The sequence below is a fragment of the Myotis myotis genome, unplaced genomic scaffold, assembly GCF_014108235.1.
Source record: "Myotis myotis isolate mMyoMyo1 unplaced genomic scaffold, mMyoMyo1.p scaffold_m19_p_7, whole genome shotgun sequence".
In the NCBI taxonomy this organism is placed as follows: Eukaryota; Metazoa; Chordata; class Mammalia; order Chiroptera; family Vespertilionidae; genus Myotis; species Myotis myotis.
This window is the reverse complement of record NW_023416379.1, coordinates 4,557,013-4,579,402: the sequence shown is the minus strand read 5'-3', so window position 1 is coordinate 4,579,402 and position 22,390 is coordinate 4,557,013. Positions and strand designations below refer to the sequence as shown.

The 22,390-nt window shown below is 42.7% G+C and overlaps 1 protein-coding gene across 2 annotated transcripts in view; it reads left to right on the top strand.

The window, feature by feature from the left end:
- The window catches only part of TULP4 (TUB like protein 4), a 150,455-nt gene that overhangs the window by 82,063 nt on the left and 46,002 nt on the right, over positions 1-22,390 (top strand). For both annotated transcript variants that reach the window (XM_036316474.1, XM_036316473.1), the window contains one exon: positions 19,858-19,986. In XM_036316474.1, the coding sequence (XP_036172367.1) occupies positions 19,858-19,986 (129 nt within the window). The remainder of the gene's footprint in view (positions 1-19,857; positions 19,987-22,390) is intronic.

Genomic DNA, 22,390 nt, shown 5'->3' with positions numbered 1-22,390 from the left:
AGGACTCTGCTTTTTTCCCCTTTCTCTCTTTTTATGGACCTGATGTTCATTAGAGTTGTGGGGTGTTATGTAAGAGCGTGGAGGTTGAAATGACTGGATTTGTGACTTGCTGTGTGGGATGAATTCTGTGTTGTGAGCTGTAGAAGTAAATTGCTACCAAGACCAATTCAAGTATATTATTCTCCATTAATGATAATAGTATAGTTTCATTTTATTTTTTTTAAAAAGCTCAAATTATGAAATGCTCTTCATGCAACTGAGGGTATTCTGTTGTGGCTTGATGCTGAACATCTTCAGAATCTTCCAGAGACGTCATTGTGCTCTCTTATATTACTGTCATGAGCACAACTTTAAGAAACAGGTTTCTGGGAACTCACCTGACTGGCTGACTGCTCTGGGGTCCAGGAAAACTTATCTACACCTGAATATATCTATTCAGTTTTGGGCTCTGTCCAGGGTCCCTCGTGCCCACTGATCTTAAGAAGTGGAGGGCAAGGGACTGGGTTCAGTGCCCAATGAAGTTATGGGGATTTCCTTCCTGGTTGAATGGGAGAACTAGCTCTCTATCACTGCAGCCTCCTGTGATGGAATTCCTGCTCTTTCTCCTCCGTTTGCCATATTCCTCCAGGCAGCAGCGTGAGCGAAAAGGGGCTTTGGGTCCTGGCAGACCAGAGCTTGAATTCTTGACCTGCTATTCTTTATTAGTTTCCTTTTGGTGACATTACCTTAAATCTCAGAGCCAGGTTCTCATGTCTGAAATGATGATGATCAATAGATAAGCTCTACCTCACAAGCCTCAGTAAGGATGAAATGAGATCCTTTCAATAATGTGGTACAGGATACGCCACTTAGTAAACCTGGATGAATGTGGCTCTTTCATCATTGACAGTCCCTTTGTGTAACTCTGGCATTTATTTGAGAAGTTGAGATTTTATTATATCAAGGGTTGCGCTGTTAATTACAGCAATGTTTTTTTCACATAAGTTAGTCCAATACCATAATAAATACCATTAATCTTGAGAAGTCAAAAAAATCTTGAGAGGCAAAGAGGGACAGTGCCAAAAATGGAATGAGAAGTCAGGTTCAAGAATCAAGGTCATAGCCAGTTTAGCCACCAGTGGGGTCATGAGAAGCATTTGCTGGAGCAATTTAGCAGATTGTGTTGAATCTAGGACAAAATTCAACCCATCTTGTCCTGGACCATTCATTCTGCTCAGCACCCTCCTCAAAGTCCCCTGGTCATTAAGATGTAGAACCTAGACTCAAACCCAAGTTTGGTGACTTCAGACCTGGCATGCTCTTTCTGCTCCCTGTCAACTTACTCTCACTTAGAATAAGACCACTGCCCAGTGTAATTATTGGATAGGTGTCAATGACGTGAAGACATTACTTTGTGAATTCTGTGAAATCTTCCATTCTGTTTCCCTTCCTGTAACATAGGAATGGCTATACCTACTTTCTTTTTATAGTACTGTTGTGAGAACTATAATGGAATGAATGAAGTAGAAGTGGCGCACATAACAATTTTATACGTATTTTAGCTACTGTTATCAAAGTGCAGATTTACATCATTTAGGCTGGGATAGTGCCTGTTTTCAAGGTGATGGATAACTAATCTGAATGTGAACTTATAACGGTGAATAGAAATGTGCCATTAGGATTATAGGATGGACGGATAGCACCCTGGATGCTGTGACACCCAGGATGGAGATGACAGGTGAGTCCACAGTGACTGGGAGCTGTGCTTTGAGCTGTACTTGCAAGGCTCCAGGCCTGCTGGAGAGCGCAGCCAGGTCCCTGTGAGTGGGCAGGTGGAGACTGAGTGAAAACCTGGGAACACTTCTCAGGACGCGTGGCACACGGGTTTAATGGGGGAGTGGTGTGGTAACTGGACCATCAAAGGGAATTTGTATTTCATCTTCAGGCTTAAATGATGACTTTCAGCAGAGGTGGTTAGATGGGCATACCTGGTAAAAACCCCTTTTAAAAAGTTCAAGGGGGCTGACTGTCTCCTAGGAGTGGAATGTGGCTTGGAAGAAAATAAGAGTAAAAGAAGTAGCTGGGTTGGCAAGGAATAGATGGGTGATTCCTACTGCAGAACCAACGCTGTCACAAGCCTGTGGCTAGCGGAGGGAGGTCCAGCAACGCGTGCTAAGTCTGATGGGTAGGATGCTGGGAGACTTTGGTGAAGTTCTGTGAGCTCTGTCTTAAGCTTCTGAATTACAGTGGAACCCCGTTTCTTTAAAACATATCATCTCAAATATTCTGAACACAACTTTTTCTCTAGCATATGAAGCCAATTCTTTTATTTCCTGAATGTAGCACATGTTATGATGAGGTAATTTAATTTTGAAAATTTGACTTTTAGCATAAGAACTACATGCTTGTTTTGTAATTACTTTTATATCTTCTTATTAGTTGCAATGGTTGACCCTTCCTTTAGGCCAAGCATCTCAATTTGTTTGGCAAGTTATTAGCCAGCTGTCTAAATTGGGCTGAGGCTACATTTTCACCCGAACTAGGATGAGTAGTGGACTCCACATCCACATGAGACATCAGACCTGAATGTGTCCTTGTTGGTTGTGGCTGATGGATTCTGGGAGCAAGACATCCTGGGCCTATGGGACCATGAGGCTTGTTGGTTTAGAACATAGTCAAGGGCTCATCTCATAAGTGTTCGGAGAGTATGTAACATGAAGGGACTGCAAAATCAAGCAATCTGCAAAATCAAGCAATCTGCAAAATCAAAAACTTTGCAGAGATAGCTTCAAAAATTCTGAAATTAATTCCAGATTAATTATCTTTCAGTACCCAGCCCCAAAGTCAGGCTTTTAATTGGGTTAAAAGTTGGTTGACTAAAATAAATAAACAATACTTTCATCTAGAAAGTGGTTTCCCTCACCTACCTCAGTGGATTGCTATTGTGAATGTAGGTTCTGTCTGAGTAAATCACTCAGTAATTGCCAAGAAAAATGGAAAGAGTGCATGGTCACCTACTGGCCTTCCTCCACCCCCACTAAAATGGCCATCCTGGCAAAAATATCAGGCGTTTACTGTATAAGGACAGTTCATTACAGCTAGAACATTCTCAGATGTTCTACTGACTTTCTGTTGCACCTGGCTACTGTTATGTATCATGTCTCTGCAGTCAGGGCTTCCAGCTAGGTGCCCCTTTAATTGGCTTGTACCATAGACAGTAGCCCACAGGGGGTGGTTTTGGTCAAAACAAGAAATGCATTATGTCAGAGGAGCATCGATTCTGGAGTCAGCAGATTCTGGCTTTAAATCCTCTTTTTAGCTTAGTAAATATGTCACCTTGAGCAATCTGCTCTTTGAACCTCAGACTCTTCAGTGACATGGCGATATCACCTGCCTCAAGAAGTTGCGAGGATTAAACTAACATGTGCATATAGTATATATGCACACAATATATAAATATGCATTATACAGTTACACATTACATGTGTCATTTAGTATAGTGTTTGGTACACAAATTTCCTTATTCAATGTTGATTTTTATTCTCCCTTCATCCAGGTTTTTACCTACACATCTTGGTTCTCCCTTGTTTTGTATATTCTTATTTGCAAAATCAGGACAATAATAGTTGCTGTTTCATAGGGTTCATGAAAGGGCTAAATGAGTTAATGCCTAAAAAGTGCTTAGAATTGTATCTAGCACACAACGTTAGCTGTTTTTAAAGCTTTGAAAATTAGGAAAGAATTAGTTTATTTCTGTTTATCTCATCTCAAAGTGATTACTGAAATAAATGGGGAAGATGGGGAGAAAATAATCACAATGGAAAAATGTTCAAAAGCAGAGGCTAAAATCAGGAAGAAGCTTCATGCAGTACAATTGGGAGAGGGTCCAGCCTGGAGGGGCCGGAGCCGAGAGGGAATCAGGCTCCGCATCGTAAACATCAGGCTGTGTGTAAAGCTGTCAATCAAAGCTTCAGTGCAAGTGCCCTGCATTACACCAACATGCAAAGCAAAATTTGAAGACCACTTTTCATGTAGAACATCAGAGCTACTGTATGGGCTGCATATTAAATGACCACATGTCAGCCACTTGTATCTTAATGCTTCATGAAGTTCTCCAACACAGCATACTATAATAGATGTCCTTATTTTAAGGGATTGGAACTGGCAGGAGGTTGGTTAATCCAAAAAAGGAGAGAAAAGCTGGTTAAAATAGTGAATCATTAAAAAATGGTATATGAACACCTTTTATATTTTACGGTAATTTAAGGCATAATTTCTGAGTATCAGTGTAACCAGTAAGTAATGTTTCCATGTGTTCACTACATGGATGTCATTATGTTTTTTTCCATTGTCCAAGGCATGTGCTCCTTGCTATGAAACAGCACTGCCAGTTTTACTCAAGAAAGGTTCCCATGGGAATGCAGATTGTCTTTCTTACACATACACATGGACACATATGCATACACATTGGTTTCTGTTTTTAAAAAAACCGATTTACTGAGATGTAAGTATATACCATACAATTCACTTAAAGTTTTCATGTACAATTTAATGGTTACACCATTTATTTTGAGCAGGACTCTCCAGCCTCTTGGAAAGGAAAGGTAACAAAGTGCACTATCTCTATCTATTCTAGACTATTATCTCTAACTTCTGACAGTGGTATCACCTTCACTTAATTCAACTGAAATCTTTTTTAGTGGCCTGCCTTTATTGAGTCTTTGCAAATTGAACTTAGTTTTCCTAGTTAAATTCATATTCATGAATGTGCATGTGAATAACTTAAACTCATTCCCTGAACAAATGAATTCTGTATTTAATCAGTTCTGTCTTATTTAGTACATGTTAACATAGTTACTTGGAGAGAATTGCTTCTTTAAGAGATTCAAGTATCTAAAATGATTTAGCTAGAGTAAATATAAATTTATAATTACATCTTTCTTGTTTTCTAGCTATTATAGCAAATTGCCAAATTCTGTCTAATTTATACAGCATAAGACTTAGTAATTTCTGTGCTTAACTAGCAAATAATTAGCCTTGATATTTTCTTTATATAGAAGACTGATAATGAAATTGGTCTTATCTATCATATATAATGCTTAGGAAAAAAACCAATATACTCATTTTCTAATGCATCAAACAAAGCCCTCATCACAGGATAGGTAAAACACCTATAAAATTCTTATATAGCTTTTTAAAATCATTGAGGCAGATTAACTGTGTAAATTATGTCTAATTAGTATCGTAATTGAAATCCTACTGCGAGCGATATAGCACAGACTGGACGAGACTGGATGGCAGTTTATCTATGTTCTCTGGTGACAGTAGAGGTGACACTTCCCATCATGGGGCAGTTGTAGGGAACACATGTCTTCGGTCACTCTGTCCAGTGTTTAGTATCTCTGATTCCTAACCTGAGGTTTGAAAAGAAAGGTCTCAACGTAAGCTGATGTGGTTTGCTGAGTTCCAGCTTTAAAGATATATATGAAGCCCAAATAATTTCATAATTTTGCCAGCTAAGGTACGTTTTTGCTGAAAGTATCTTACTTAATAGGCAAAGGATTTTATTTTCTCACTAAATCCTGCAACTAAAATCAATAAAGAACAACTCTTCCCTGAGATAAAAGCGAGAACTATTTTTTTTTTACTTCCTATATCATAAAACTATGTTTTATGTGAAGATCGAAGTAGACTTGGGGATTTTATTATACAAGTTGTTTCTTAGGTTTTAATTAATATAATTGCAAAATTCTGTAGAAGACATTTTAATCATGTGGTATGCCTTTTTCTTTGGAGTTGGCAGACAGTGCTTTTGACAAAACGTCTGTTTTCAGTATGGATTTGGCCAGTAGATGTCCAGAGCCCAGCAGTACCCCTCCCAACTCATGTGCAGAAAAGCTTTTTGGTTTAAGGGTAGAGTATCTGTTGGAGAGGATAGCGAGGTTCAGATCTGTTGAATAAAAATTGATGTGCACATGAACCAGTAAGTAGGCTAGGTAAGTTTTTTTTGTTTGTTTTAATGGTAATAAAATATGTTTAGTTCCACAAGGCATTCATGTACATGGTGAGAAATAAGGAAGTCTGTGAAATGAAATGCCCTCTGCAGCATCTGGAGCAGCAGCCATTGATAACAGTCGGTGTTCTTTGTGAACTTTTTTGTGCACACAGGAACAGGCAGAACACACAGCATGTTTACAAATGGACACTGCTTTTTATGTAACAGAACTGAGTCGTGGTATACCTGACTAGCAGCTTGCTTTTATAGAGACAAACTATATATGAACTTTTTTTCTTGTCAGTACACCAATAAAAGAAAAATTGTTATTCAAATGAATGGATATACCATTATTTATTTAATTATCCCCCTTGTACTGGTCGATGTTTAAGTTGTTTTGTCTTTATTGATTTGTTAGCATCTTCAACTAAAAAAACAATCTGAATTCTAGTTTGTTTTGTCAGGTACTACAGTATGGGAACGTGTTCCTAGTAAGGCAGTAGTATCTACAAACAGCTAAAGTATTGCACTGTGGACTTCTTCCTAAAGCTAACTCTGCAGAAGTGTTCATACCTCATCTGAACATAGGTTGACTCCCATGGTAACTTGGGCCTAACTATCAATCTTTATACTCTGTTTCATCAAATACATTTGTAACTGGAGGTGTCTCCAGAGACCATCTGCAGGGCGGGGTTTACACAACAGTTCCATAGGTTAGGAACAGTCATTATTCTGCCCCCAGATGGGAACATCCAGTCCCAGAGGGAAAGGAGCAAACAGCACGAAGAAGAGTGCAGCCTGTGTACCAAGGAACTGAAAGTCAGATGGTCGAGAGGAGAAAAAGCCATTGATGGGATGGTTTTGCAGAAATTGAAAATTCAAGAGTGCAGAATTTCAACTGCCACATTTATTTTACTTTGGGTACTATGTTTATTTAAAAATAGAAATAAAACGGAAATATTTGAAATAAGTACCAGTATGGTCACAACTTTAACGTAAGAGTTTCTTAGCATAGTGTCCATGTGTGTATGTTTGGGGACAGGTAGGGGTTGACAGTATTGCTATGTATTTGCTTTTGTAAAACTTAAAGTAAAAACCATAACAAAGTATTTTATTATGGAATGGAGTAAAATAGACACATCTTTAAAAATTCAATCACATACAGCCCTTATGTATAGCACAGTCATTAGCAGTTATTCTGTTGCCTTTTAATAATTGCATGTGGAAAGCACATCATGCCCACAGGAGAGGGTGTCAAGGAGCTGTGACTCAAGCCAAATAATCATTAGCAATTTGGTCAATATTTTTTAAAGCATTTTTCTCTTGGCAACAATGTTTTTCCTCAAGGTAACATTTAAAATAGACTAGAAATATTGAATGGCAAAGGCTTCCAAACGTATTTCCACATCTGGGAGAAAATACTCGAATACCTGGATGAAGGAGAATGAATTAGGCCACTTTGATACATGTGGCCCGCTTGCTTTCCAATACACACTCTTGTGTCGGAGGGAAGCAGTTTTGTCATGTCATTGCCAGCACTGAATGTTATATTTTACAGTGACCTTTGTTGTTGTTATTAGTTTTGCTTATGAATAGACATTTAGGGTTATCTGTAATGGTTGGTTTGCTTTCCTCTGCAGTTTAAGGAAGCACCGCTAGAGCAGACCTTTTCGGTTTGCTCACTGTATTTCTAGAGCCTAGAACATTGCCTGGAACGTGGCAGGCAGTCAGTAAATATCTGTTGAATGAAGTAACAACATGTGCCTGACTGTTGCTCATACAAATAGGAATTTGATGACATAATAGGGAGCCCAGAGGTAAGCAGCTACTGCCATTTTCCAGAAGCCCGAGCTCAGCAGCATCTCTGGTTGTCTCGGCCTTTCCTCCTGGTCACACGGGGCTGCTGCATCTTGCTCCAGTACATTAGAGGAGAAGGAAGAGACCTCAGGATTGATGGCCTTGGCAGATGCCTGCTCACAACTCATTGGCCAGAACTGTCATGTGGCCAATCCTGACGACAAGGGAGCAGGGCGGGGCTTGGAATTCAGCAGAGGTTGGCAAGAGGTTGACAAGCGGGAGCAAGTCGGGATTGGATGTGGGTAAGCCGCCCCCCATTCTATACTGCCAGGGTACCTATTTGTTTAAACATGTAGTTCTTTGTTCACCAGGGAAACCGAGCATTTTCCCTTATTTATTTAGCATTTTCTCTTAATTCTTTGTTATATTTGATAGACACATTTTCCCTCATTTGTTCTGACCTCTTACGTTAACTGATTTAGCCATTTCAGTTAGTGTTAGTTATCTCTTTTTGGTTGCAAGTTGCATAACCAGAAATAGGGAATTTATTGCCTCTTGTAACTGAAATGCTATGAGTTGGTCTGGCTTTGGGCACATTTCAGTCCACACCCTTAGGGGGTGTCTTCAGCTCCTCTTTCTTCATGTGTTGACTCTTCTCTTGTCAGCTGTTTCCTCTGTAGGTGGTTTTTGGTAGCTCCAGGGCTTCCATCATCCCAACAACTCATAGCCCAGGCGAAAAGTGGGCCTTCTGTCCCCCAGGGCTGACATACCAGGTTCCCCTCGGAGCGTCACTGTCAGCAGCGTGTGGAAGGCCCGGTTGGCCAGCCTGAGCCGTGGTTCTTTCCGCAGCCCGCTGGCCAGGAGGCACCATCGCGAGCAGTGCTGGCATGAGCACAGGGTGTGGATGAGTAGTAGCTCCCTCCTTCGTGGAAACCAAGCGTGCTGGACACAGAGAAACAGGTGTCCACTGCAGGCCTCACAGCAGCAGGCGTGTGTTTCTGTAGTTGAGTCTGCTGTTCTTTGATTTTTTTTCTGTTGCCTCATTGCTTAGAAAATGGTTAGTTTTCAAAGATGTTATACCTGTACAGTTCTGTTTTATGCTGACGTGCTGTGTTTGATATTTCTATGCTTTACTCAGTCCTCTTGGAGTTGATCTGAAATGTGATGTGGGAAAGGTACACAGAGCTGGCTCTTGACTCTATTGCCAACTTCTCATTGTGGCTCTGGCCACTGTAGCTGTGAGACCTTGAGCAAATTATGAATCTGCCTGTGCCTCTGCTTCCCATTGTTAAAAGTAGGGATAATACTGCCTACTAGTAGACTAATCCTGAGTGAAATGAGAGAGTGCACGTAATACTCTTAGAGAGTCAAGCAGAGTATTGGCCCAGTGATCCTCCCTCTCCCTCCAGCCCATCCTGTCATGTCTGTTATGTGAATAGCAGCACCCTGGTTCTCTCTAACCTTTTTGCTCTCACACTGAATGCATCACTTGCTTGTTCTTGGCAAGAATCATCTTTGCTTTTAGGCAACTCAGATGATTAAGAAACATTTACAGAAAGCTTAACTTTGCATGCCTTTGAGACAAGTTCGTTTTTACAAATCAAGTAAATACTGGGTTAATCAACTTTTACTTTCTTTACATCAGGTGCAGTAATTTTAAAAGGAACAGTCGAAGAGGTAACGTACAAAAGGAATTTATTGTGATGCATAAATCCTTTGAAAATATACTGAAAGACTAAATTTAGTGTCTTTTCTAATTTTATGTAACCTTATGTGTATGAATTATATAAATAATATATTTACTTTGTAAAAAATGTACAACAGGAAGAATATAAAAATCTTTTGTATTCCCATCTCCTAGAGGTATAACCATTATTTACATTGGGGTAGCTCCTTGCAGACTGCTTTTCTATATACACATTCAGTCGGTTGTCTTTTCATTTTGTTAATGGTTTCTTTTTTTGCTGTGTAGAAGCTTTTTAGTTTGATGTAGTTCCACTTGTTTATTTTTCTCTTGTTGCCTTTACTCTTGGAGTAAGATTAAAAAAAAAAAAAAATTCCCAAGACCAGTGTCAAAAAGCTTTACTTGCCTATGTTTTGTTGTAGGAGTTTTATAGTTTTAGATTTTACATTTAAGTCTTTGATTTATTTTGAATTAAATTTCGCGTATGGTATAAGATGGGGGTCTGACCAACTAGGGCCATTCCTGGCTCTGTCCCACTTGCTGAGAGATTTGGGACAAATCGATGAACAGCTCTAAACTGCAGTTGCCTATCTTTACAATGGGACGGTCCTAGTTACACCATAGAGGTTTTGCATGCGGACTAAATGAGATGGTATGTGTGAAGAACCCAGCAGGAGTAACTTCAGAATGAATGGTTATTATTATCTTTAGCAGATTTTCTCTTGACAGCAGTCCTGTCAGTTAGGTGCTGGTCCCCTGTTTTACAGACGAGGAAACTGAGGCTCAGGCTGGCTGTGACACTCACCCAGCCATGTGTCTCATTTTTTTTTTATTAACAGTACTTACGATGGAATAGAATTGACTCTTATTTTTACAGTTTAGAGGTTGCTGGATTCTTTGACCATTCAAGCTGCCTTCGCTAATTCCCTTCAAAAAGAATGTCATGTATGCATCTGTCAGCAGGATGCAGATTATGTGCATGACAAAATGGGGAAAAGTCAAATTTTAATAAATAGTGATATACAATTAAATGCAGATAGTTGTTAAAATTGAATATAGGTTATAAAAAAATTCAAAATATACCTCAGGTAATTCATCTTACCGGCTGAGAGCCAATGTTAAGCGGTACTTCAGGAACACACAGACAGTTGACCCTTGAACAACACAGGTTCAAACTGCAGGTGTCCACTTACACACAGATTTGTTCAAGAAACACTGCAAGTGTATTTTCTCTTCCTTATGATTTCCTTTTCTCTAGCTTATCACAGTATATGATATATATGAGCATAAAGAATATGTTAATCAACTTTTATGTTATCAGTAAGGTTTCCAGTCAACAGTAGGCTATTAATAGTTAACATTTTGGACAAAGTTATATGAGGGCCCTGGCTGGTTTGGCTCAGTGGATAGAGCATTGGGCTGCGGACTGAAGGGTCCCGGGTTCAATTCCGGTCAAGGGCGCATGCTCAGGTTGTGGGCTCAATCCCCAGTGGGGGGCGTGCAGGTGGCAGCCAATTAATGATGCTCTCTCATCATTGATGTTTCACATCTCTCTCCCTCTCTCTACCTCTCTGAAATCAATAAAAAAAAAATATTTTTTTTAAAGTTACATGAGGATTTTCAGTTGCGTCGGGGCTGAGGACCCCTAACCCTTGTATTGTTAAAGATGAACTGTACACAGGAAGTTAAACTCTTTAAATATTTTGAAGAGGGAATCCTGAATGTTACACATTTTCTGGGCAGCTGTTAATAAGCTCACCCCCATTTTCACTCTAAAAGGGAATGCTGGGCAGAATAGAAGTTGCTTGCCTGTTGAAGGGATCTAGATAATGAGTGTGCTAGCAGGTAGTGCTGAAGCCCCTGGCTGTGGTGTGTGGGGACATGTGAAAATTCCTTTCTTGCAGAGACTTGTGACTCAGGAAGCCTCCTCACACTGTGTTTCTGAGCTGCTCCAGCGGCTCTGCTTGCATTCCTCGCATCAAGCTGAGCTCATTCTTGTGTAATTACTTAACCTGCCTGTTCCATCCCTCCGCCCCCCAGCCCTTCTGGATGGCAAGGCAAGTCCCATACTTAGCTGTCCCTCTGGCTCCAGCATGGTGTCTGGCATAGGATAAATGCTCAATAAATGTAAGAAGTACCTTGGCTTCATTTTAATTAGGGTGCTGCCCAGTGTCATTTGCCTGTTAAATGTGTAGTCCAGCCAACCCAGTACTTTAGTAAATAATTGTGTTATTAGAAATGCTTAAGTCCTAGCTGGTTTGGCTTAGTGGATATAGCGTCGGCCTGTGGACTGAAGGGTCCTGGGCTCGATTCCGGTCAAGGGCACATGCCTGGGTTGCGGGCTCGATCCCCGGTGGAGTGTGTGCAGGAGGCAGCTGATCAGTGATTCTCTTTCATCATTGATGTTTCCACCTCTCTCACCCTCTCCTTTCCTCTCTGAAATCAATAAAAATATATTTAAAAAAATAAATGCTTAAGTCATCCTGATAATAACTGTGCTAATGCAGAATTTCATTTCTGGCCTTTTAAAGTATGAAAGAATCATAATTGAATTTGATAAGAAACACAGCTGGGTTTTTTGCTCTCAGAGTTTGTATTTATTTTGGGTATTTCTGTGTATTGTATAACTTCAAAAGAATGCTGACTATTCACTTCCTAACACAGAGCCATTGGTGGGACAATGTGGCGGTGTACCCAAGCCAGCAGAAAGTAAAGTCTCAATAAGACAGGCCCCTTGATTAAGAAAACCTGCAGGTAGTCCCACGTTGACCAGTTTGCCCTGGAAGCGAACAAGTACTGCATAAAACAGTGAATGTGTGTGCCTGCACTACTTACTTTTGTCTGTTGAACATGTCCTGGGTCCTAAGTATAAAGTGTCCCACAACCTAAGAAGTAAAAAGTAAATGTTAGACAGTGGTGTGTGACAAAGACGGAGCTGTGCTGGGCCTCTTGCATTTGGAGGCGCTCAGGGCCCCATGTGAAGGGAAGCCCTGGGTGGAGGGCGTGGGCCAGGCCTTCCCAGCATTCGGCAGATAGCTCTCCTCACCTTAGACCAGTCGTGGGCAAACTACGGCCCGCAGGCCGGACCCTAAAAAAAAAAAAAGACCGTAGTCTTTTATGTAATGATGTTTACTTTGAATTTATATTAGTTCACACAAACACTCCATCCATGCTTTTGTTCCGGCCCTCCGGTCCAGTTTAAGAACCCATTGTGGCCCTCGAGTCAAAAAGTTTGCCCACCCCTGCCTTAGACACTCATCCTCAGCCTGCAGCTTCCCTGAGCTGGGCCTTCTCATCATTTCATTTCAAGTGCTTGTCTTCTGACTCCTGTACATGGGCACCATCTTGGTAGGTGGAGACTACATCCCCTCGCCCTGTTCTTTTGTTTCATTTTTTTGGATCTATACAACTTCTTTATAATTCTGAGTGACCATGTAGTTTTTGTAAAAGTGCCTCAGTCTGTTTCCCAGTGTGGTTGAAATTAACCACTCAAAAGCAGTGTGGTATTCTGGACTACTTCTTAGGAGTCTCATCTTAGTGGTAGCTCTACAGATAAGTCATGGAAAGGTGTTAGATGAAACTTTGGTGTATGCTGTCTTCTAGCAGAAACACTCCCTGGCTGATGAGGAAGTTAAGAAGCTTCCCATGAATATTATAAGGACAAGGTAACAAGATTCTTTAGCTGCTTTGAGCTTCAGAAGCACAAATATCGCCTAAAATCTAGTTGTGAGTTGACCTCGTATAGATGAGTCATCCCTTCCATATGGTATTATCTTCCTAATAAGCATGTCTTTAAAAAACTGAAATGCAACCATATGTACAGTGTTTTTGAGGTATCATGGATAACCCAGCAATAATTTTTAAAATGCCAACGTCTCCCCTCCCCCCCTTTAACTGGGAAGTGAAAGAAAGTTCAGTTAATTTTAACATGACTTTGATTTTTCTGTACTGAATATACCATCTTCATTCCTGTTTTCTCACAGATATTCTTTACTTACCTCAATTTTTGTGATACAAGTAATTTTGAAACAGTAACCATGGTCAATACTAGCTGCCAGTTGAATAAAAGAAAAAATTAATCTGTGACCTCATCTATGTGCTCTTCTTTTTTCCACTTTGACCAGTTCAAACAGCAACTGAACTTGCCCTTGGGGTAGTGCTGTGCCAGGCACAGAAAATACTAAGGGTTCTAGACAGTAGTAGAAAGACAACCCAATTAAAAAGGGGCAAAAGATCCGAATAGGCATTTCTCCAAAAAAGATATACAAATGTGTAAAAAGCACTTGAAAAGTGCCCAACACCACTAGCCATCAGGAAAATGCAAGTCAAAGCCACTTCACACCCACTAGGATGGTTACAGTAAAAAAAAAAATAGCAAGTGTTGAGAATGTGGAGAAATTGGAACCTTCGTACACTGTTGTTGCAAATGTAAGTTGGTATAGCCACTTTGGAAAACAATCTGGCAGTTCCTTTAAAAGTTAAACATGGGGTTACCATATGACCCAGCAACTCCACTTCTACACATACAACCAAGAAAATGAAAGCATGTTCATATTCATAGCAGTATTATTCATAATAGACAATAAACAAAATGTGGCATATCCAAACAGTGGAATATTGTTTGGCACATAAAGGGAGGAAATACTGGTATATGCTATACTCTGGATATGCCTTGAAAACATTAATTACACTGAGTAAAAGGACCCAGGCACAAAAGGCCACATACTGTATGATTTCATCTCTGTGAAATGTCCAGAATAGGCAAATCCATAGACAGAAAGCTTAGTGCTTGCCTCGGCTTGGAGGGAATATTGGGGTGGGGTTGATTTAAAAGTTAATGTGATGATTGCAGAACTCTAACTCTATGTATGTAAATGGTATACTAAAAAGCATTGAATTGTAAATTTTTAAATTTATTTTAGAGAGAAGAATGGGGAGCAAGAGAGAAACATCAGTTGCCTCCTGCATGTATCGCAACTGGGGATCGAACCCACAATCTTTTGGTGCATGGGACAATGCTCCAACCAACCAAGTCACACTGGCCAGGGCTGAGGTGTACATTTTAATGAGTGAATTATGTGTGAGTTTTTTCCCAATAAAACTATTCTCCCCCCCCCCCAATATAACTCATTTGAACCAATTCTAACAATATAAAATTCTACAGAAATATGCTAATCGTCCTTCAGGAATAGTTGAATTTAGAAATATTTGTGGCATGCCTGCTGTGCCTGGCATAGTGCTGGGGCCTCAAGAACACAAAAGCAAAGAAGTTCTCGGCTGGTGAGGAACAGATGAAGGAAGTCATATGCCAACTAACAGGGTGCCATGGGAATAGCAAGAGTGAGTGGCCGGACCATCGAGGAAGTCTTTACCACCCGGTGCCAAGGGCCAGAGGGGTGTTCTGAGCCAAGGGTGGCAGAAAATGTGTGGGGGATGTTGATTTTTAAGGTCCAGAGTGGGTGGGGAGTGCATGTGACAGGAAGTGTGTCTGGAAAAAGGGACCACCTTTCAAACCATTTATCAGAAGAGGAAACCATAGATGTGAATATTGTGCTGAATTGGATTTATATTCTGGACATGTAGCTCACAAATAAATAGTACAGAGCTTCACTGATTGAACGTTTGCTGGCATTGTTCTGAGGTCATTTCTCATACTCCTCACAGCCTAGACCAGGGGTGGGCAAACTTTCTGACTTGAGGGCCACAATGGGTTCTTAAACTGGACCGGAGGGCCGGAACAAAAGCATGGATGGAGTGTTTGTGTGAACTAATATAAATTCAAAGTAAACATCATTACATAAAAGGCTACGGTCTTTTTTTTTTTTTTAGTTTTATTCATTTCAAACGGGCCGGATCCGGCCCGCGGGCTGTAGTTTGCCCACGGCCTAGACGCTAGGCCTAAGAGATGCGCTGCTGTTCCCCATCCCTGGCAGACCAGGAGAGGGGCGCTGAGTGAGCCAGCGATTGCCCGCAGCCACACCATTTCACAGACCTTCCTGTTCCTGCCGTGGGCACGAGTCCGGAAACCACTGTTCACACTGACTTTCTTCCAATCTTTTTAAAGATGCTATTGGCTCTTTGTTTAATACTAAATATATCTAAAATTAAATTGGTACTCATCTTGTTTTTCTTGTACAGTTGCATTTATTGCTGTTTCACTTAATAAATCACAGAATAAGAATAACTAAGTGCTAATAACCACTTACAAGGATTCACTACTTGAACTATTTGTATTTAGCATTCATTCGAATTACATTCTCTTCAAGTTGAGGAAAATATTTATGAATATTGAGGATACTAGTTGTTCACTGAGGTGGTTTCCCATATATTTCTATAAAATATAAATGATATTCATATTTATCAACACCATTTGAAGGGTTCTTGCTTGAAAAGATGACTATCCTTGAGTTGGGTTAACTGACAGTTTTTTCTAAAAATAGTTCTAGGTGTCGGAAGTGAAGTGACTTATTTAGGGCATTGGATTACAGCCCAGATAGACTTCCAGCTGCCCTGCCCTATGTTTTTAGTACAGGTTTCTCTACTTTTAATGGTCCTGATCAATACTTATTGGTAACAATGCCTATAGCATGCTAGAACATCTTGCACTAGAGAGGGTAACAGGCTGGCAGCTTCTGAATAATCAAAGCCCAAGGTCAAAGCTTAGCTTCTCATCTGCCTTTTTAGTAGAAGATCACGCACTTCAGCTAACACCCTGAACACTGAGGTCCTTCTGTGCCCAGAGTCACCCTGAGCCCCGTTTTCCTTTAAAAGGGAAGGAAAGTTCTGCCTTAGAATGCCCGGGCACCCTGCATTCTGCCGCATAATTTGGGCGACTGAGAACCCAGCTGGCCTGCTGCTTGGTAATTCCTCAACACTCTGGTATGTCTTGATGTTGCCAAATAGACTGGAAGGATTCGGAGAACAGGAAATAAACTTCTGGGAGATAAGACGAACTGTAGACCAGACGAGAGAGGAAATGAGAATATGAATCCAGGGAAACATTAGCAGTTTGACTTTATTTTTAAACCCAGAATCATTGGAAAGCTTTCTTTCCCTAATTTAGGGGAGCTATCCACTTACTCCGTTTTATTGGTTAGAACTCACAGCAAAGAAGTATGTGTGGGGGGACTACGTTTCCATTTATAGCTGCATCTCAGCTGGTCAGGAATTGCAAAAGGGTGCGCTGGAGCCTGTGAACTTGCTGTTGATCTTACAGCTACCACTGTGTTCTCATCAGACCAAGAAATCTGTGAAGTTAGAAATGACTTTAAAACATATCTTACCTTTTCTCTTTAGTGTTTGTGTCATGCTGTGGCCGTGCTGGCTGTTTTCATAAAGAAGAGTTTGATTACTGATGTGAACCAAATATGCAACCATACCTGGATGTTAAAGCAAAAAGGCAAAAGTATAGAGAATGTGACTAGCACTTATGCTCATAAATATGACACCTTGTCATCAGATACTATTTCATAAGGAAGGTCATAGTACATGAATAGCTTTCAGTAACCTTTTATAGTTCATGTGTTAACTTACTCATGGTCAGCAATGAATATCATGTTATTGGTCATATTCTGTCCCGTGGCAGCCATTCTAGAGGCCGTCAGTGATTGTGGGCTCACAGGCGAGCTTGTGGCTGTAGGAGCCACATAGTAGCAACGGGCACTTTCGTGGATTGCAAGGCTCAGGCCAAAGCATCACTAAGCCTGAAAGAACTTTATAAAGTTGACTTTTATGGACCATTTGGAAATTCTAAATTTTATGACACATTCAGTGCATTTAAAGACTTTTGTTGCTGTTTTGGTTTTACTGTTTTTAAAAAATTAGATCAGTAATTTAAATAGAGAATTTAAAAAACTAGAATTAAATAAATGAACCTGGATTTGTTGCCCCCCATCCACCTGTGTCGAGGGTCTTGTGTGTGTTCACGGCTCTCTAATTGCAGATAGAGCACTAGACTGTGTCCATTTACTGAACTGAACTCGACAAGGACAAAGATGGCTTAGCACCCAACAGTTTGTAATAGGCAGGCAGGCAGGCAGTGTTGGCTGTTGTTAAAATGCCTTTGGGAGTTAAAAATAACCTGCTAGAAATAGCTTTCAATAACCTTATATAGTTCAAAGATATAACTGAATAAGGATCATAACTTCTAATTAAGTATTACTCTTTGGCACAATATATTCAAAATTACTGTGTGTCAGTATTCCGTCCCTTTCCTCAGGCAGCACAACTCAGTAGGGAGGGCATCTGTGCAGTGAGAGGTACCACTCATACAGCGGTGGTGTGAGCGCTGCACATGCAGAGCTGGGACCAGAGTGTGGCAGGCGCTCAGCAGAGGGGTGGCTGACCGGGGCTGCTGGGAGCTGTCGGTGTCTGCATCCTTGGAAGTTGCCTTTGGCGTGGGAACCATCAGCTAAGTTAGATTTGACTAGTGATTGCCATGTCTGGAAATTGCAACCTCACAGCTCTCTTTGATTTTTGAATTTTTAAAAATATGTATATTTTTATTGATTTCAGAGAGAAAGGGAGAGGGAAAGAGAGATAGAAACATCAATGATAAGAGAGAATCATTGGTTGCCTGCCTCCTGAAAGTCTCACGCTGGGGATTGAGCCTGCAACCCGGGCATGTGCCCTGACCGGGAATTGAACTGTGACCTCCTGGTTCATAGGTTGAGGGTCAACCACTGAGCCACGTTAGCTGGGCCAGAGTTTTTTTGTTTTGTTTGTTTTGTTTTTAAAGCAACAGCATCCTTACATTTTGAGTGGGTAAGAATTTCCTCTTGGAATATTTGAGGATTTTATTATGCATCTTTTTTTAATGAATTTTATAACTAATGCTAATGCCATTAGTTACGGGGACCGCTTCTAGCTTTCTGGTGCCTTGAAAACAACCTTAAGGACTAAAATCAGGTGTGCCCATTATACAACTTGGAGAAGTGACTGGGCTTCTGCATTGGTCTGTGTTTTGGACACAGATGGGCGTGAGGAGGTCCTTGACAATCTGTCATTGTACAGTTGACCCTCAAACACCATGGGTTTGAACTGCATGGGTCCACTTATATGTGACTGTTTTTCAATAAATATATAGTCAGCCCTCTGTGTCCCCCAGGTTTTACATCCACCAACTGCAGGTGCAGATGGCCAATTGCACGCATTGATCTATGCCGTTTTATATGGCGGCCTTGAGCATCCTCGGATTTTGGTATTTACAGCAGTCCTGGAACCAGTCCCTCATAGAAGCTGGTGGATAGCTGTAGTTAAGTTTGGGGGGAATTAAAAGGTGTAGGTGGATTTTTTTATGTGAGTGGGGTCAGTGCCCTTAGCAAGGGTCAACTGTACACAGTAGAATTTGGAGACCATTTACACAGGGGCCACGTGTTCATGAGGGTAGTTCATTTATTAGGCACAAAGCCCTGGGAGGAGACGGGATCCAAAGCTTTCTTATGGACATCAGGCGTGGTCTTGCCAGTTAGTGATAGTCCTAGTTTGACAGACACACCTCAGTATATAGGCACATATTTGTGGATGTTCTGGCTCCCAGCTGGACTTTTCCTAAGAGCGGGGCCTGGTCTCCAGCTTCGTATTGGTTACAGCATCACACAGCAGGAACCTTAAGTAGACGCTGAATGTCTGACCGATGGACTTAATTCGGCATTATCACCAGCATGGGCCAGTCAGGTGACACTCAGCACATCCACACAGTGAAAGTGGGGAGGCGTTTTGGGGCTCCTGGGCTCCTGGGCTCACTTCATAGCCCTGTGTCCTTAGAGGTTTCACTGGACTCTCTGATGGCTGCCCTCAGACATTCACCTAATTCCACAGACCACCTTCCAGAGGGTCTGCCTTTTAGATGGAGTGAGAGTTGAGAAAGATGAATGTCATTACCAAATTGGCCATGTTTAGATGCTGAACTATTTGAAAATAAGAATCTAGAAAATATATGGAGAATTTCACATTGGGAGGAAAATGAAATTAAATAGGTCTCATCCATGCCTCTTACTGCACTAAAAAATAATACTCTGATTCAAATACACAATATATTCTGTGAAAATTGTTTTTCCATCATACAGTACTGTCAGGTGAAAGATCCTTGCACCTGTGAAAGGCAAGACAGAGTACAGATGGCCTCTGGGCCTCTGTTTTTACACCAGTGGGTATTTCCATGCTGTACTTTGTCATTTGCTCCGGTGCCTGCTGTTTCTCAGGAAGCCCTTCTGTGGGTCTGGTTCCCTGTGACTGCCGTGTGTGGACTGTGGCCTGTCCCCTCCACTAATCCCCACATCCTCCCCAGGCTTTTCCTTTGACCATGCATTCTGCTTAGTTTTGAAGTTTGATCTCTTTGTAGGCGTAATCCTGGCCCACTGGTTCATTCCTTGTGGTAAATATCATCTTGGTTGTTTTCTAGGTTGTGCTGGTAAGGTGGAATGAGCCATACCAGAAGCTGGCCACGTGTGACGCAGATGGAGGGATCTTTGTGTGGATTCAGTATGAAGGGAGATGGTCTGTGGAACTGGTCAACGACCGAGGGGCTCAGGTGAGTGGGCTGGACCCTCTTCCAGTGGAAGACTGCTGGAGAGACAACACAGGTCATGTGTTCCAGGGCAAATGGGAACTCTTTCCAGAAATGGGTGGAGTAGAAATAAATAAAACTAGAACCCTGCTTTTCATGCTTCGTGCATATATCACTTCAGCTGTGCTGCTCTTGTGAGAACGCTCTGAGTTTTCAGGCTTGAATTAAATCTGTGAAATCACTTTTCACATTCAGTGTGTGATTGCATGCCGAATCTGGGCCCTGAGGCACTCCGGCATATCACTTTTTTGCTCCCTTTCACAAGGTGTTTCCCTGTGCTGTCACCTGGTTGTCTCACAGGGAGCTCCACATGACTGTTTCTCACAACCCCCTCACCACACTGAGCTGTCAACACTTTCTTCTCAGGTTGCAATGAATGTGGCCAGCTGTTGTCCTCCCTCAGCTCTTCCTTTCTGATATAACTGTGTCTCCCCCAGAGGAAAACAACTGCTCCGGGCTGCCCTGCTGAGCGGTGCTATTTTTGAACCGCTTCATAGATTCTTCTGGCTTGTGGGACAGCTCTGCTCCTCCCACAGGAGGATGGGCAGCACAGCACACAGGTGCCATCCCAGGGACTTAACAGAACTAGGGCTTCAGAACCGAATCCTCAGGGGTCCTTTGTGGATGGGGGGTTTCTTAGTCTATTCTCCTCTCCTAGGGTGGGTTTCCCTGTGAGCTCCCCAAGTTTGAAAGATAAAGAGATCAGCGACGTGGCATAAAATTGAAAGGAGTGAAGATATTTTCGCAGTTACTATTAGCAGATCCTTATTAGAGGATCTTTATAAGATGTCATCACAGAAGACAAATCTACTTCTGGGTAAAAATCAAATTTTCTTTCTTTGTGACTTTATTTGTTAGGGTAAATGTAATAGTTTTGACTAACTCTGAAAAGGCCATCCTATATAATAAGAGAGGAATATGTTAATGGCCAAGCACATCACAGACCAGATCACTGATCAGCAGGAGGGTGGGCCAGCAAGGTACAAGCGGTCTGCGGAGACCGCAGGAGGGCGCAGGGCAGCAAGCTGTGGGGTTGGGGGGGAGCTACAAGAGGGGGCAGGGCAGCAAGCTGTGGGGTTCGGGGGGAGCTACAGGAGGGCGCAGGGCAGCAAGCTGTGGGGGTGGGGGGGGAGCTACAGGAGGGCGCAGGGCAGCAAGCTGTGGGGTTCGGGGGGAGCTACAGGAGGGGGCAGGGCAGCAAGCTGTGGGGGTGGGGGGGGAGCTACAGGAGGGGGCAGGGCAGCAAGCTGTGGGGGTGGGGGGGGAGCTACAGGAGGGCGCAGGGCAGCAAGCTGTGGGGGTGGGGGGGGAGCTACAGGAGGGCGCAGGGCAGCAAGCTGTGGGGTTCGGGGGGGGGAGCTACAGGAGGGCGCAGGGCAGCAAGCTGTGGGGTTCGGGGGGAGCTACAGGAGGGCGCAGGGCAGCAAGCTGTGGGGGTCGGGGGGAGCTACAGGAGGGCGCAGGGCAGCAAGCTGTGGGGTTCGGGGGGAGCTACAGGAGGGAGCAGGGCAGCAAGCTGTGGGGGTGGGGGGTCAGGGAGCTACAGGAGGGGGCAGGGCAGCAAGCTGTGGGGGTCGGGGGGGGGCTACAGGAGGGGGCAGGGCAGCAAGCTGTGGGGTGGCGGGGAGCTATAAGAGGGGGCAGGGCAGCAAGCTGTGGGGGTGGAGGGGGTGAGCTACAGGAGGGTAGGGTTGCAGGCAGAGAGCTACAGGGCCGCAGCGACCTACTGGTGCACAGATTTGTGTGCAGGGCTACCAGTATTATAATAGGCAGTTAGACAGATATGAGCAGAGCAAGGGCTTTGGGCCAGGTACAAGGGCTTTGGTACAGAAGGTCACCAGGGCAAAAAGCCCCGGGCGCCTAGCAAGGGGCAAAACTGGGAGAACAAGGACCTTGCCCCCAGGGTAACCTTTCCTCCCCTCGCATATCACTAGTCATGTAGGTTAGACCCCTGACCTTTCCTCCCTAAGGATAACACCCAGGCCTCAGCTGGATTTCAGCTCCAGGCCCAGTAAAGCCGCAAAACCACACAAGTGAGGCCACCGCTGCCTCAGGACCGGCTGCACTGACTACTGGCACCGACCAATCAGTGGAGACCGTGACCCTGAAAGAGCACACTTGGAAAGCTGATGAACATTCTATTAAGACCTCCCCTAAGATTCCAGCCTGCAAGAGAGAAACATACCACACCCACATCTTGACCTTCCCCCACAGGTGTGAGAGGACCTATAAAACTTACAGCCAGGGGAGCAGTGGGCAGCGGCGGCTCATCCCAGACTAAGCCCCCTCCCTGTCTCCAAGGCCCCCCTTTCTCTGACTGCCCAGGGAGCCACAGCAGCCCAGCAGAGGCTCTGTTGCTGCTTCTTAC